This window comes from Lactuca sativa, chromosome 8 (assembly GCF_002870075.4).
Source record: "Lactuca sativa cultivar Salinas chromosome 8, Lsat_Salinas_v11, whole genome shotgun sequence".
Classification (NCBI taxonomy): domain Eukaryota; kingdom Viridiplantae; phylum Streptophyta; class Magnoliopsida; order Asterales; family Asteraceae; genus Lactuca; species Lactuca sativa.
In genome coordinates, this window is record NC_056630.2 from 60165271 (window position 1) to 60179920 (window position 14650).

Here is a 14650-nt window from a genome sequence, read left to right on the forward strand (position 1 = left end):
TTTGAAAGACACTACTTCGTTAGGTTTGTGGTATCCTTTGAAAACAGGATTCTTTGTACAAGCTTACTCGGATGCGGATCTTGGAGGATGCAGTCTTGATCATAAAAGCACAACTGGTGGGTGTCAATTACTAGATGGAAAATTGGTCAGTTGGCAATCGAAGAAGCAAACATGTGTTTCGATATCTACAACTGAAGCTGAATATGTTGCTGCAACTGCGTGTACATCACAAATAATTTGGATTCAAAGTCAATTACGAGATTATGCTATTAATATGAAAAAGATTCCTTTATATTGTGATTCACAAAGTGCAATAAGAATTTGTTATAATCCTGTGCAGCATTCGAAGACTAAGCACATTGCTCTCAGATATCATTTCATCAAAGATCATGTCGAAGAAGGAAATATTGAAGTTCATTTTGTGAAAACAACGGAACAATTGGTAGATATTTTTACAAAGGCATTGGATGAAAAATCATTTCTTCGTATCTTAGAAGGATTGGGTATGATTGATAGAAATTCACTTACATGTGATAAAAGCGAAGAGTGATGGGTCTGAATGATTTGGTGAACTGACGGACAGGGTGATTAAGTGTTCAGAGGTTACTGTTCATGGTCAACGCTTCGAATGGTTTGCATTCGTATGATTTATTCAATGTTATTGTTCATATTCAGAGACTACTGTTCCAAGTCAACGGTTCGGATGCTTCGTGTTCGTATGTTTAGAAGATAATACATATCTCAACTAAGGTTAGAATTCTCATTTTTTTTTACTTTCGAAAAAACCTGAAAAATCAAAAATATTTTTTAATTTTTTTTTGAAAAATTAAAAAAAAATCCAAAAAGATTTTATTTTGTTATGTTTTTCATTTTGAAAAATTCAAAAATCACAAAAATATTTTTGTTTTCTTTGTTCTTTAACCTTTGTGTGATGAGAATTTAGTACAGGACTAAAATGCGAAGAGCTCATATTTGTGTCTTTTATGGGAAGATATGATTTCAATAAATCGTGTACTAGTTAGGATGTCCCTAGAAGCATGCTGCTGCATGTTGCCTCAAGCCTCATATGATTCTATGTGTGGGAAATGAAAGCCTTGATGAAATTATCTCATGAAAATTTCTTTCCATCAAGGCTTGTATTCACATAAGTCAACAAGAGCTACCTTACTCTTCTCACATGAGTTAAGAGTTTTCTGTTTTGTCCATTATAACAGAGGTACATTTCGATTCTTATCTAATCTTTTTATACCAAACAATTCTTTTAATCCAAATTTTTGAAAAGATTTGTCCTTGAGGTCTTTGATAAAACCAATCAAAACTTAGACAAATCACAAGTCTGTGTTTATGATCTAACATCATGAGTCTGTGATGGAGGTGAAACCCAAATATCATAATCCTTAAGGAATTGACGGGGAACTATGTTCCAGAACTTACGAAACATTTGTTTAGTACCTTCTATACTCAAAATCATATTCATTTCTTTTGAGTGATCTTAATCAAACATTCGAAACCTACGATGTTTGTTCCCAATAAGATCCAGCATAATATTTTTTCTTGAATATGATTTCTGTGTGAGTATATTTCGAAAATCCTAGTTACTTTGAATATCTTTCGAAACCAAGTTGTCACTGACTACACTGGTCATACAACTAATTTTGCTTACAATTTATCACCTTATGTTAAGGTTGAAATGTAACAAAATTTTCGAAGCCACCCATTTAACTTTTAAAAGAAAACCCTTCGAAACTTCTCTACAAGTTATCGATTGTAATTCACGGGAAACCAAGCAAGCTGTTAATTATCTCTCTTGATAATTTTTGAAGAAATCTTTGCCCGGGATTAAACTGTTTTTGTGTCAAAATAAATTTTTGACATCAAAAGTTTCCAAAAAAAAAATTTATTCGTTTCTCATCTAAATTTTTTTTTGGAACACAGCACACACGAAATCCTTGAGGTTTGAGTAAACCCAACTTAAACTGATGATTTCGAAACTCTGGCATATGACTTCGCTTTTTAAATCCCAAAAGTGAAAGAGCCTGACCTCTATTCCGAAGGAATCCGACGGTTACAATTCTCTTGGGGAATATCAAACAGTCTTGTCTCTTGGTGACGTATGGTATACGATAAGCGTATAAGGCATGCTGACAGTTACATTTGTTACTTTTTGATGAGTGAAGTCCGTATTTCAAGGTTCCATGTCAGCAAGCATTTAATGCATCCCGCTTCAAATTCAAAATTCTAGGGTTACATATAAAAGGGGAAATCAGTAGTCAATAACACTTTATGCGATCAAACATTCTCTGTCATACAAAATTCTCTTTGCAACTCATATCTTCAAAAAGTCATATTCTTCATACCTTTTCTGTTCTTATCTTCAACAATGGCGACTACATCATTACCAACCACAGACGAAGTTGTTAGCGTTCCGATTCTGAAAATTCAGGGTTCAAACTACCAAGTGGAATCTGATTTGTCAAAATATCCAGAGGAACTCCAAATGCTGGTGGTTGCTTTACAGAATTCAGTTCTGTCTAAAGCAATGTTCGATTCTTTTGTTGTTCCAATGTCTTGGTTATCAAAGGCGGGTTCCTTTGCATCATACAACAAGGAGACAAGTTGTGTGGAATTCACTATGGTGAATGATACGCGAATTAGGGTGTCCAAGCGTTTGTTTTGCAAAATTTTGGGGATACCAATTTCTGGTTCTTATGATGAAGTTTCTTCTTCTCAAGTAGTATTCATGTTTAACGAGATGGGCCATCAACCTCCTTTGACGCGTATCAGTGACTTCAAGAAGTCTGGATTACCTACGGTATGGAATTTTTTATTTGGCATTTTCCTTTGATGTCTTACTGGAAGAACCGTGGGTCTTGATAAAGGAAGGATGGAGGTATATGCAATGGTTGCTGGGTTATACTATGATTTGCAGGTTGATTACTCTGAACAGTTGTGGACAGAGTTCTTAACTAGCATTTCAAAGACGAGTGCCAAGCAGGGAATTTCTTGTGCTCATTATTGGAGTCTGATTATACAGTATGTTTATCACAAGGAGAAAATCGAAGTTCTGGAGTTCGAAGAAAAGGCGGTATTTCACATGTATAGTAGTCCGAAGGAAGTCAATGATGATCCGACCATCTTTACATCAATAGCTCGCATTCCGGATACGATGCTCAAGAAGGTGGATCCGACGAATGAAGTTTTGGTGTCATATTTGCAATCCATTGACACAACTGTCGTTACAGGGATGTTACATGAAGGAGAGAAGAAAAAGTCTAAGAAATCGAAGAAGACTGATGGTGGGTCTTCGGAAAAAGTGGTGAAGGAAGAGAAGAAGAAGAAAATTCCAGTGGTTAAAGCTGATACAGTCGAAGAGGTATCTCAAATTTTAACCTCAGTGATTAATACACCAATTATCGAAGCGTCTCAGCTTATGAAGAAAACGCTTATGAAGAAAGTCTCAGCTTATGAAGAAAACGCAAATTTCGATGTATCAAAATAAAGCGAAAGTCTCAGCTTATGAAGAAAACGCAAATTTCGCATCAGGGGGTCACAGTTCGAGAAATTCCAGCTCCGGTGTCTCCATCGTCTAAAAAGCGAAGGGCTAAAGATCTTGCCAAGTTTTTGAAAAAGAATCAAAGTGTCGAAGAAGTCGAGCAAGTTCCTGAGACACCAGAGATTACAATTCAAAAAGAAGCGAAGACCAGTCTGCCTGCTGGTATTTCGAAGCCTGACGATGCGAAGCCTCTCGAATCAACTTCTTTACCTCAAGTTACATCAACAACTGATTCTCCCACATTTCAATCGATTATGGATCAACCATTCACCACCATATTCTCAACTCAATCAACTGATCCACCCCATCCATCCTCACCTATTGATGAAACCATGGCTGATGATGAAACCGATAACGAAGGCTTTGGAGGAACGTTCGAAGCTCTTCATTTTGATCAAGCCGAAGAAGATTTCCCTGACCACATGCTGATGACCATGAAGCAGTTTAAGATTTTGAATTCGAAATTGAATTCTATCTTGCAATCCCAAGCAGATGTGAGCAGTGGTGGAGTTACAAGCATGGAAGTTGATTCATTAATGAAGCTGATGGAAGAAAGGGTGATTTCGAAGGCATCAAGGTTGATTAGGGATTCAGAAAGTCGAGTTCTTGAGAAGGTTGATCAGAATGATATTTCTACAGAGAATCGAATCAATTCTCTGAGGTCTGATTTTGTGACGGAGGTGAAGGATTTGAAGATTGTTACGAAGGAGCGTCATGTGCTCTTCGTACAGGAAGTTAAGAAAGTACGCGAAGATGTTAACTTACAGATCAGAGAACTTCGCGAAGACATGCAGAAGGAAGTTCAGACTGCTCAGCAAGATTATGCTTTAGCAAATGAGAAAATTGACATTATTTGTGATGCTGTTGTCAAATGTGTCAAAATGTTTGAGCAGATAAATCCACAACTGACAACTATTTCTGCCAAAGAAGAACAAAGCTTTGGAGAATTGGTCAGGTTGCTGAAAGAATTACAAGACTTGTCTTCGAAGAGTGTTTCTTCGATTATTTCTCAAAAAATTTTGTCTCAAAAATTTTCTCAATTCGAAGCCATCTTACACAAGAATTTGGCTCCACTACTTCGCATTTCGAGCCTTTTACCAAATGTATCGGATGCCCCACCTGTTTTCACAGGGGTGCAAGGGGGAGAAAAGATTGATCATACAAAGGCTGGGGAACAAATGAAGACAATTGAAGATACGAAGGTAGTCGGAAAAGTATACCCTTCGAAAGTGGTAGTAAAGCCATCTGTTGTTTCAGCTGATCCAGTCATTTCAACTGTGATTACAACAGTTCCAATTTCAAAACCTATGTCAAAAGGTATTGTAATTGAGAAACAAATTGATTTATCTTCTTCAAAGAACATGGCTTCGTTAAACATTAAAGACAAGGGAAAAGGAGTTATGATTGAGAAATCAAATAAGAGAAGAAAGCTGAGGTGGCAGCTGAGGTTGAAAGAATGAGACATGTTCAAAGTATAATGAGACAAAGAGCTTTGGATAATTCGAAAGTTGATAAGGGTGATCCTTCAAAAGTTTTCAACTACGAAACAATAGAATCCAGGGTGATGTTTGATCACATGTATTCTTTCGAAAAGGTTCCGAAAAAGAGCTATGCGGTTACAAACACAGACTTTGGTCAACTTGTCTTTCCAGTCAATGAAATGATGTTCGTTATGCCACAGTTCAAGGCTGAAACAAAATCAATGGAAATCGAAGAGGGAAAGAAGATGAAGATAAGGTTTCATGCAGTATTAGCGAAGGCTCAAGAGGAAGTATGGTTTTCGGAGAAGATTAAGAAGGTAATATCTATAAAAGGGGATGTCATATTCGAAGGGAAGTTTGAAAATTTGAAGTACACTGTGACAAGAGCAAGTGGAAAATTACACGAATTCACAGTGGCAGACTTTCCTTTGATGAACACATATGATCTAATCAACATTGCCTTGATGCTCAAAGACAAATCATTTTCTTTTCTCCAAGACACGGAACCAGATGTTTTTAGTCTTGGGTGCAAGCACATTAAAATATTTTTGGAGAATTATTTTGAGTGCTTAGCTCAAACAGATGTCGAACTTGCTACTGTCAAAGGCTTCGACATAACTGCACCAATGGCACCATCGAAGAAGCAAAATGAGTTGAAAAAATACGAAGATGGAGAAATTTGTTTAAAGCCATTGGGGATTGTTTTTGCAGGAAAAGACAAAGTTGGAAGAGCTAAAAGGTTCTTATTTCAAACTTGCGAAGTGGAGAGATACACCAACTCGCAATATACGAACTTAATTGTTCGTATGAACCATTGCAAGAAAAACTCTGAAGGAGATAAGAAAGAGATAAAGAAAGTTATCTCTTGGTACATGGAGATCCGAAGAGTGCTGATGTATGCCGTTCAATCACTGACGTCTTGAAGACTTCGACCTTAATTCCAAAGGGGGAGATTGTTAGGGCTTAAATGTTGTAATAGTCGAAGAGTCAGTTAGATTGTTACGAAGTATATTTTGTCTTCGTAAGAAGGTGTCTTCGGATGTAATGTTATTTGTACCAAGGCATTATAAAGACTAGTCTTAATGTCTAGTCCTTAGTGTTATTATGCTTTTGTTCTCCTATAAATAGGGGTCTGTACTAAGTGATTAAACATCGCTTTTCACTTAGTCTTTACAGTTTATTCATTGTAATCTGTAAACTCAAAAGCATAATACGAGCTGAACTAATATTCTATTTACTCTCATATTCATCGTTATTACTCTTCGTAAATTCATACTTAAATTTGATTCAAACTCGATTACAAATCTCATCACATTTGGAATCCCAAAAAAAAATTCTCTTGAATTTTTTTCAAAAAAAAGCTTCGGAATATAAATAGTTTTTCTTTTTTCTTTTTTGAAACGATGGAATGATATTAAATAAAAGTCATTGCAATCAAGCACAAGTCAGGGAAGAAAAAACAATTACATAATGTTAAGAGGGGAGCAAATCCACTCAAACCAATTGCAAGCATCAAAATGACCTTTATGCTTTACCCAACTAAAAACTGAAGTAATAACGTTATCCACCAGCTTCAAAGAAGAGATTCTCAAATTTTTGAAAATCAAGTCATTCCTCACTTTACAAACGCACCAAAGAAAACCATAAACAATAACTAGCAAGAGATCACGTTTCATAGGACACCGCCCCTAATCCGCAGCGAAAACCACCTACTCACTAACCATCACAAAATTTTGGGCAGGAATGTTACACCATTGGAAAATCTACTTCAAGGCCTCTTTGGTGAATTGACAGCCCACCAAAAAGTGATTCGAATCATCCAGACCCGTAGAGCAAAAATGACAATTCAGAGAGGAAAAAGAAATTCCCTTGCGAGAAAGAGCAAGCGTCGAAGGGATCCGATCCATACAAGCATGCCACACAAACCCAATAACTTTACGAGGAGCCAGGTGAGCCCAAACGGTTGGATTCTCCACCTAAGTAGTAAGCTTAGAGTCAATGAGATAACTCAAATTACAAACATAGAAATTACCATCAGAAGAGAATTTACATCTCCAATTATCCACTCCAGGAGCTAAAATCCCCTGCGAAAGTAGCACCAGAAAGGGCATTTAACTTCATAGACTCCATAGGATTACTAGGAGTTTTTTTCCACACCCAAGTGAAGTTCCGATTGGATCTAATCCTATCAGAGATGAAACATATATTTTTAATAGTCAAGATTAAAGACGCTCAGAAAGCGATCAACAAAAGTCCTGTCTCCGGACCAATCTTCCAACTAAAAGAGAGTATTCTTTCCAGAATCAACTTGAATCTGAAATATGTTAGAAGCACAGATTCCTATATCCGAAAGAATAGATGAGTTATTCTTCAAAAACTGAAAAATATGGTTATTTTCTTTGAAAACCTCATTTTATAATGGTTAGTTTAGTTATTTTTCCTATGATATATAATATGCATATAATACAATCTCTTACTTCTAATTATAGATGAATTGCACGATTATATTGTACCTTCCAATACTAGGCACTGAGGAGGACATCTTTTTTCTTTTGTTTGGTTTAACATAAGCTCACCAATCCCATCATTTCCTGCAATGAGGTAAAGAATAAGGGGAATGCAATTAAGAAATGGCGAGTTAAATGATTTATAAGGAATTTCATCCGATTGACAAAAATCTATAATTGCAACAACAAATTTAGATTTTCGCAACAAAAAATGCATTAAAAAGCAACAATGCTACATTAGAAACTCATTTCCAACAATTGCAAAAACATTATATTTCAGCAACAATTTCAACAAATGCAACAACTTAAGATTTCAACAAACATAAAAGCATTAGATTTCATAACAACATTAAAAGAAACGATTTCATAACAAAAAAGTTAGCAGGAAAAACTCAAAAAGTTACTTGCGGCAAGGTAGCGGAGGGGAAGGACTACGACGATGCGGTGACTTCAGTGGAAGTGGAAGGCGACGAGAAAGGTGGTGTTGATTCAGAGTATATATGGACAGATAGAGGAGTATCGTTGATGGAAAGGTGAGAGCAATGTGTGTGTGTATGTGTGTGGGGGGGGGGGGGTGATGTCATGGATGTTTCAAAGAGAAAAGGTGGAAATTGTGTTTTTTGGTTATATCAAAAGGAAATTTCACGAAAATAAATGGTTCAATAGGTTTATATGTGTCGAGTGATTCAGAGATATATTTTGGTGTGCTTATTGGTTCAGAGATACTTTTTAACCTATCTAAAGTTCTAAACGCCCCAAGTGCTTAATGACTTAGTGAATTTTTTAATTGAATTGTTAAGAAGTGAAACAAACTACCCTAAATATTATATTCTCTAGAAATAAATAAATATCATATACAAGAAAAAAACCCAAATAAGACAAATAAATAACGTGTTAGTCATGTTGTTTTAATACCACTAAAAGCATCCACAATGATGAGTTCAATGAAAAAGTTGAATGATATGACAAATCTAGGTGTCATTAAATAGATGAAACTTTACCACTATGAGATGTCACATTAACATTCAATAGATTTGGAATTTAATGACTACTGAACTCTTAAATGTAAAAAATGAAAGTTTTTAGTTCTTAAATATATACTATCAATTACCTTTTGTAATATTTTATTGAATTTTATAGAGTTCAATGCATTGTAAGAAAAAATGATATAGTTGTATGGATTGTAGAAAGATGATGTGACAATTATTAAATTCTATGGAGTTCAATGCATTGTGAATGCATTAATTTTAAATTCAAATATCATAATTAGTGTACTATATAGTATATATAAGGCTGGTCGGTATACCCCTAACTGCACACTATGGTGGCTGAGGTGGCACCGCAGTATGCGGTGAACACAACACCGACCCCTCAGTTGCACCACGGTAAGGATATCGCATGTGAAGCTACAATTTTTCTTTATTTTTAACCGCTGGAGTGTGTGTATGTATGTTGTGTGTGTAGTAAGGTGTGCTATGACCCCTCCACTTTGTGGGGTGAAGGAAAAAATAATATCACTGAAATAGTATGGTGATTATGATAACATCCTATGAACTAAGATTATATGAATACACCTCTAATACTAACTATATATATATATATATATATATATATATATATATATATATATATATATATATATAAAGAGAGAGAGAGAGAGTAATTAAATATTATCCTACTTTTTGTTTCTATATATCCTACTACCCAATGAAATGGTAACATGTGTAACATTTAATGCTTATTTAATTAGATTTAATGACATTTTAAGATACTAATATGACACATGTCACCATTTCATTGGGTAGGAAGATATATAGGAACAAAAAATAAGAGGATATTTAATTTCTCATATATATAATTTTGTCTTCACCGTTAAAAAGAACTACATAACATTAGTTGTAGTAAGAGTTCATTGATAAATGAATTTCTGTTTTTCTTTATTTTATACAAGCTAAAACACATTGATGGGTAGGAGTGAACAAAAACTGCACCACAACTAAAATTAACCGCAATAAAAACCAATGGTAAAGTTTTCTGTTTTTCAAAAACCGCAAATTTGCGGTGCGGTGCGGTTATTAGTTTTCAAAAACCGCAAAAAAACCGCACTGCATCGCATATATTATATACAATTTTTTTTATTAATTATTAATATATTAAATATTAAAAATAAACAAGTTTCATGGATGAAAGATTGATAAAATACTAGAAGACAAAAGTGTTGGTTTTTTGTTATGTTTAACTTTGAAAAATGGTGAAATTAGACAGTTCTAAGATATATACTGTTAATTAGTATTGATTTGATGTTTTAAAGATATTACTTGTTTGTGATTTAAGTTGATTGTGATTTTTTTATCATTACAAGTAATATGTTTGGACTCTTAAAACCGTTTGAGCTCTAAACTGTGGTTAAAAACCACACAAAATAACTGTACCAAATCAATGCAATTAATAACCGCAGCACCAAAAAATCCAAAACCGCACCGCAAAAATAACCGCCTAATCGCACCGCAAAAATAACCGCACCAAACGGTTTTGAAAATAGATTAATCGCATTTGTGGTTAGTGGTGAGGTTTTGGCTAATAACTCCATCGAACCGCACCACGCTCACCCCAATGATGGTTACTAAACACCACACGATATTATATTATTTCCAATTTTTAATTGTGTTGATATATTCCACGTCATCATAAAACCCACACACGAAATAAAGAAGAAAAAAGTAAAAGCAATTTCCCCCAAACCACTTTGAATGTTAAAGAAACCCTGAAACCCCGTTTCCATTACAAAAGCAGTCTACACTCACACTCTACACCACTCTGTGTGTCTCAACGGCAACACCAGCTGTCCTCCTCGTTAATGGCGGTTTCAATCTCCGTTCTCGTCGTTATCGTGTCCCTTCACCTCATGGCCTTCGTCCTCGCCATCGGCGCCGAACGCCGCCGTAGCACGGTACTCAATTTTCTCAATCCCTCCATGTACTATATCCGTAATTGAAGCTCGTAATAGTACTAGCATCTTATTTATCATCCGTTTACTAATTATTAGGCAAAAGTGGTGCCGGACCAGTACGATGAGTACGATTACTGTGTCTACGCCTCCGATGCGTCGACGGCGTATGGTTTGTCGGCGTTTGGGCTGTTGCTCATCAGTCAGACGGTTGTTAGCGGTGTTACCAAGTGTTTATGCTTTGGTAAAGGTCTTGTGAGGGGTAGGTCAAAGACTATTGCGATCTTCTTCTTCATTTTCTCCTGGTAAGTTTCATTAATTCATTATTAATGCAATCATATCATCTAGAGTTCAATTGAAATACAGTTTGAATTGTATCCAGTGATCTTCAATTTTCCGATTTAGTTTCTCGTTAGGGCAAAGTGTGGGTCCTTGATGTGCTTTACTTGTCACTTAGCAATGAGTAGTTGAAACAAACTCCGGATATTTCACGTGTTGGGAATATTAGGGCTACACTGCCAACGTTTACTCCACATGGAAAGTATAATCTATCTGTTTCGACTTTAATCGATCTGATTATCTCATTATAATGTAATTAATGCTACATTATTCAATTCCAATTCCATGGTGATTGAATTCCAATTCCAATTCCAGTTCCAGTTCTTATCTTCATCTTTTTCTTACAATGTCATAACAAGAAGAAATGAAAGTAGGATGCTATGGAAAACAAATGAACAAAAGTACATTGCTATTTCTTGCATATAACCCTGTGAATTGTACTCCATTGTAGGATCAGTTTTCTTGGGGCAGAAGCATGTCTACTTGCAGGATCTGCTAAAAATGCTTACCACACTAAATACAGAGGCATCTACCATGTAACAGATCTGTCATGTGAGACTTTACGTAAAGGTGTGTTTGCTGGTGGGGCCGCGTTGACTTTTCTTTCAATGGTGGCTTCGATTGTCTACTATGCGGTCCACTGTAAGGCGGACACGGGTGGATGGGAAAAGCACCAGAATGAAGAACTAGGTATGACTTCGTCTGGTTTTACCGGGAATCAGGGTCAAAATGCTGGTCAATTTGAAAAGCTTTGATTAAGTTAATAATTTCGTTAATATTATTTATATTATAGAAAAAGAAAAGAAAAGAAATATGAGATTTGAGAGTTGTGTTTAAGGTTATTATATTAAGATTAAATATTAGTGATTATGTACTACTTTTTGATGTTTGAATGTGTTGATGTTGATTATGTACATGAATGTTCATGTGGTTGTGGACTTGTGGTATGTTTGATTTGGACCATACCAGACCGGTTTTACAGTAATTGGTGGACCTTGGACAGGACCTGTTGAGGCTTACCAGGTCCGGTTGCCGGTTCTTGGACACGTAAAAGTGAGCATTTGGACAGGACCGAACCTGTTTTGCAGAAATTGATGGACCTTGGACCGGACCTGTTGAGGTTTACCAGGAACATGTCCAGTCTGTTGAGGTTTACCGGTCTCTAGGTCCAAATGCTTACCCCTACTCTAAAAGCAACGCAAAGGAAATGTTGGAATGTTGTGTGCGCCTATGACTTATTGGGTTATTTGTTCATTCCAAAAATGTTTTTTTTTTTTAAAATGCTTTTGAAACGCAACCATTTATGATAGTAATATGTGACATGTAATTTGTAAAAGTACAAGTTCTCTATGTTATTCCTTGCAATAAATCTTGTTTATTGAATGCTTTAAGCCGTTTTCCAAAACTTTACATGAACAAAAATACAAACTATTATCATTTCAATTATTTTAGTATTCATTAAAAGTAAATTATACCAAAATCAAACAAATTTACTAAATAACGATATGAATGAGTTGTCATTCTTTTTTCTTGCAAGTAATAACTTTTGGCTAGATGAATACATATGAATAATTGAACAAAGCTAAATAAAGTAAGAACAATTATGAGTTTATTTATTTATGAAAAAGAAAAAAACCAAACCAATATAAAAATTAAAAATGAAATAAAGTAAAAACTATTACACACACCTTCCATTACTTGGCACATGTTATAAAATGGTATAAAGTATAAACTATTACATACTCCTTCCATAACTTGGGACATGTTAATTCTAGAGACAAAACTCCAAAGTCATCCCTTCCTTTTGCAAACCTTTCTTAATTACAAAGATTGGAACCTACTTTTTACTATAAAAGTGGCATTTTATCTTATTCTTTTTGGCACAAATCGCATATACCAACTCCCAAAATACATCAATCTTGTCCACCTCAATAAGACAATAACCATGTCATTATCGCAGTCTTCCGATTCAGACGATCACCACATCCACCAAAATAATGCAAAAACATTCAAAAGATATTTTCATTCCTTCATTGGAAATGGCCCTGGTATTTTATAGAAAAAAAACTTAAACACTTCGAAGCATTCAACAAATGTGTATATATATGTTCTTAATTATCATTTATAACACAAAGTTTGATGTGCACCATTTCAGTAGCAGACGTTCTTTTATGGAGAAACACAAGAGTATCGGCATCACTTTTACTTGGGACTACTACAATGTGGTTTCTTTTTGAGGTTTATGAATATAATTTCGTTTCTCTTCTTTGTAACCTCGCCATTATTGGCATGTTGACAATCTATGTCACATACACCATGGCCAAATATACTCAATGGTAAGCTAATTACTTTGACATATATGAAAACTATTAGTTGTTATATGTTAATTTAATCTTTTTTATTATACAGGGATCTTCCCGATTTTGAAGAAATCACCATACAAGAAGCAGCATTTAAATGGTTATATAAGAAAACAAACCGATTGTTGCTTGAATTTTACTATACAGCAAGTGGAGAGGATCTCATTCGGTTTTTCATGGTATGTGTGAAACTTATGTTGAACTAAAAATGATTAGATAAAGTTTTGACGTTAAAATTCATCTAATGTGCTATTTTTTTGGTTCTTTGTAGACACTGATATCGTTATGGATGATATCTGTTATTGGAAGTCATTTCAGTTCTTTGAACCTTATATACCTTTGTAAGTTTGAACATTTGTCTTTTTCAAAATTGTTAATAGATTTAGTTGTACATATGGATAATGGATTCATCTTTTTTGTAGGTTTTCTTTGTGTTGGAACCCTACCGGCTCTATATCAACGATATGAGAAAGAAGTTGATTATCTTGTAAACAAAGCGATTAGAGACATGAAAATTGTTTTGAAACAATTTGATTCTAATGTTCTTAGCAAGATCCCAAGAGGACAAGTGAAAGAAAAGAAACGCAAATAAACTGCAAAGGCATGTTAAATAAATTATCACAGAAACTTGTATATATGACCGTTTGTGTATAGATATATCATAAAGTATAAGTTAAAGATGTACACGTGACGTTGATACATATGTAAATCAAATACAATATCAATGTTTTCTTCCCAATATTTCACCATTATTTGCGTAGCTAGCAAGAATAGTTCAATCTTTGTTTATGAAATGATGTGCCTATTTTCGTGTAATAGTGCTTCTCATTCCAAACAATAAGTACATAAGTTGAGATTTTTATTCAAAAATTGTTTAAAAAACATAAACATAGCAAAGGAAGACTTAAGATTTGAACAAAATAAAATTAGTTTTATTCTCACCAAAAGATCATTTTTGCAAGACTAAGAAAGATTAAAACAACCATAGAAGGAAAATGTTACAACTTTTGAAGATTTTGGTTTATTTTTGGCAATTAGGACGTTGACGAAGATGACTTTAAGCTCCAAAAAATAAGCTTTATAGAAGTATCCACCAAGCAAGAGTAGAACCATCAATATATGCTAGTATAACACTTGTAGAATGCTGTTCTTAAGCTTTAAGACACATTCCAAAATATGTCTAAAGAGAACCAACACTTAAGCCTTCACTTGTAGCACCAAATTGCAAAAGAGAAGAAGAGAATAAGGGGCTTGATCTCCGAATTTTGACATCCCTCTAGAGAGCATATCGCTCTCGGTTTTGAGCTCGAATGAAAGGAAAACATGCAAGCGAAAAACTAGCTTAAACTCTTGTCTCATACCTGTAACACCCGATCCATGATACGTATTTAAATTCAAGTATTTTTCATGTTTCGCCCTGGGACTCGGCGAGTTGGAGGCCCAAGTCGTCGAGTAGACTCGAC

General features: G+C 34.9%; 2 protein-coding genes across 2 annotated transcripts; both read left to right on the forward strand.

The window, feature by feature from the left end:
• The first annotated feature begins 10276 nt into the window (after positions 1 to 10276).
• On the forward strand, positions 10277 to 11741 carry LOC111911255 (protein DESIGUAL 2). Its single transcript, XM_023907044.3, has 3 exons — positions 10277 to 10491; positions 10588 to 10793; positions 11279 to 11741. Exons 1-3 carry the CDS (start codon positions 10399 to 10401, stop codon positions 11580 to 11582), a joined length of 603 nt encoding a protein of 200 aa, XP_023762812.1. The 5' UTR covers positions 10277 to 10398; the 3' UTR covers positions 11583 to 11741.
• A 971-nt stretch (positions 11742 to 12712) lies between these two features.
• On the forward strand, positions 12713 to 13926 carry LOC111911212 (reticulon-like protein B9). Its single transcript, XM_023906995.2, has 5 exons — positions 12713 to 12875; positions 12983 to 13163; positions 13237 to 13366; positions 13459 to 13528; positions 13610 to 13926. Exons 1-5 carry the CDS (start codon positions 12773 to 12775, stop codon positions 13777 to 13779), a joined length of 654 nt encoding a protein of 217 aa, XP_023762763.1. The 5' UTR covers positions 12713 to 12772; the 3' UTR covers positions 13780 to 13926.
• The last annotated feature ends 724 nt before the right edge of the window (positions 13927 to 14650 follow it).

Bases quoted from the DNA above. Each gene is read 5' to 3' on its own strand.
- LOC111911255 (XM_023907044.3), top strand. From the start codon at position 10,399: ATGGCGGTTTCAATCTCCGTTCTCGTCGTTATCGTGTCCCTTCACCTC. The intron at 10,492-10,587 runs GTACTCAATTTT...ACTAATTATTAG, and splicing joins CCGAACGCCGCCGTAGCACG to GCAAAAGTGGTGCCGGACCA. The intron at 10,794-11,278 runs GTAAGTTTCATT...ACTCCATTGTAG, and splicing joins TTCTTCTTCATTTTCTCCTG to GATCAGTTTTCTTGGGGCAG.
- LOC111911212 (XM_023906995.2), top strand. From the start codon at position 12,773: ATGTCATTATCGCAGTCTTCCGATTCAGACGATCACCACATCCACCAA. The intron at 13,367-13,458 runs GTATGTGTGAAA...GGTTCTTTGTAG, and splicing joins ATCTCATTCGGTTTTTCATG to ACACTGATATCGTTATGGAT. The intron at 13,529-13,609 runs GTAAGTTTGAAC...TCTTTTTTGTAG, and splicing joins TTTGAACCTTATATACCTTT to GTTTTCTTTGTGTTGGAACC.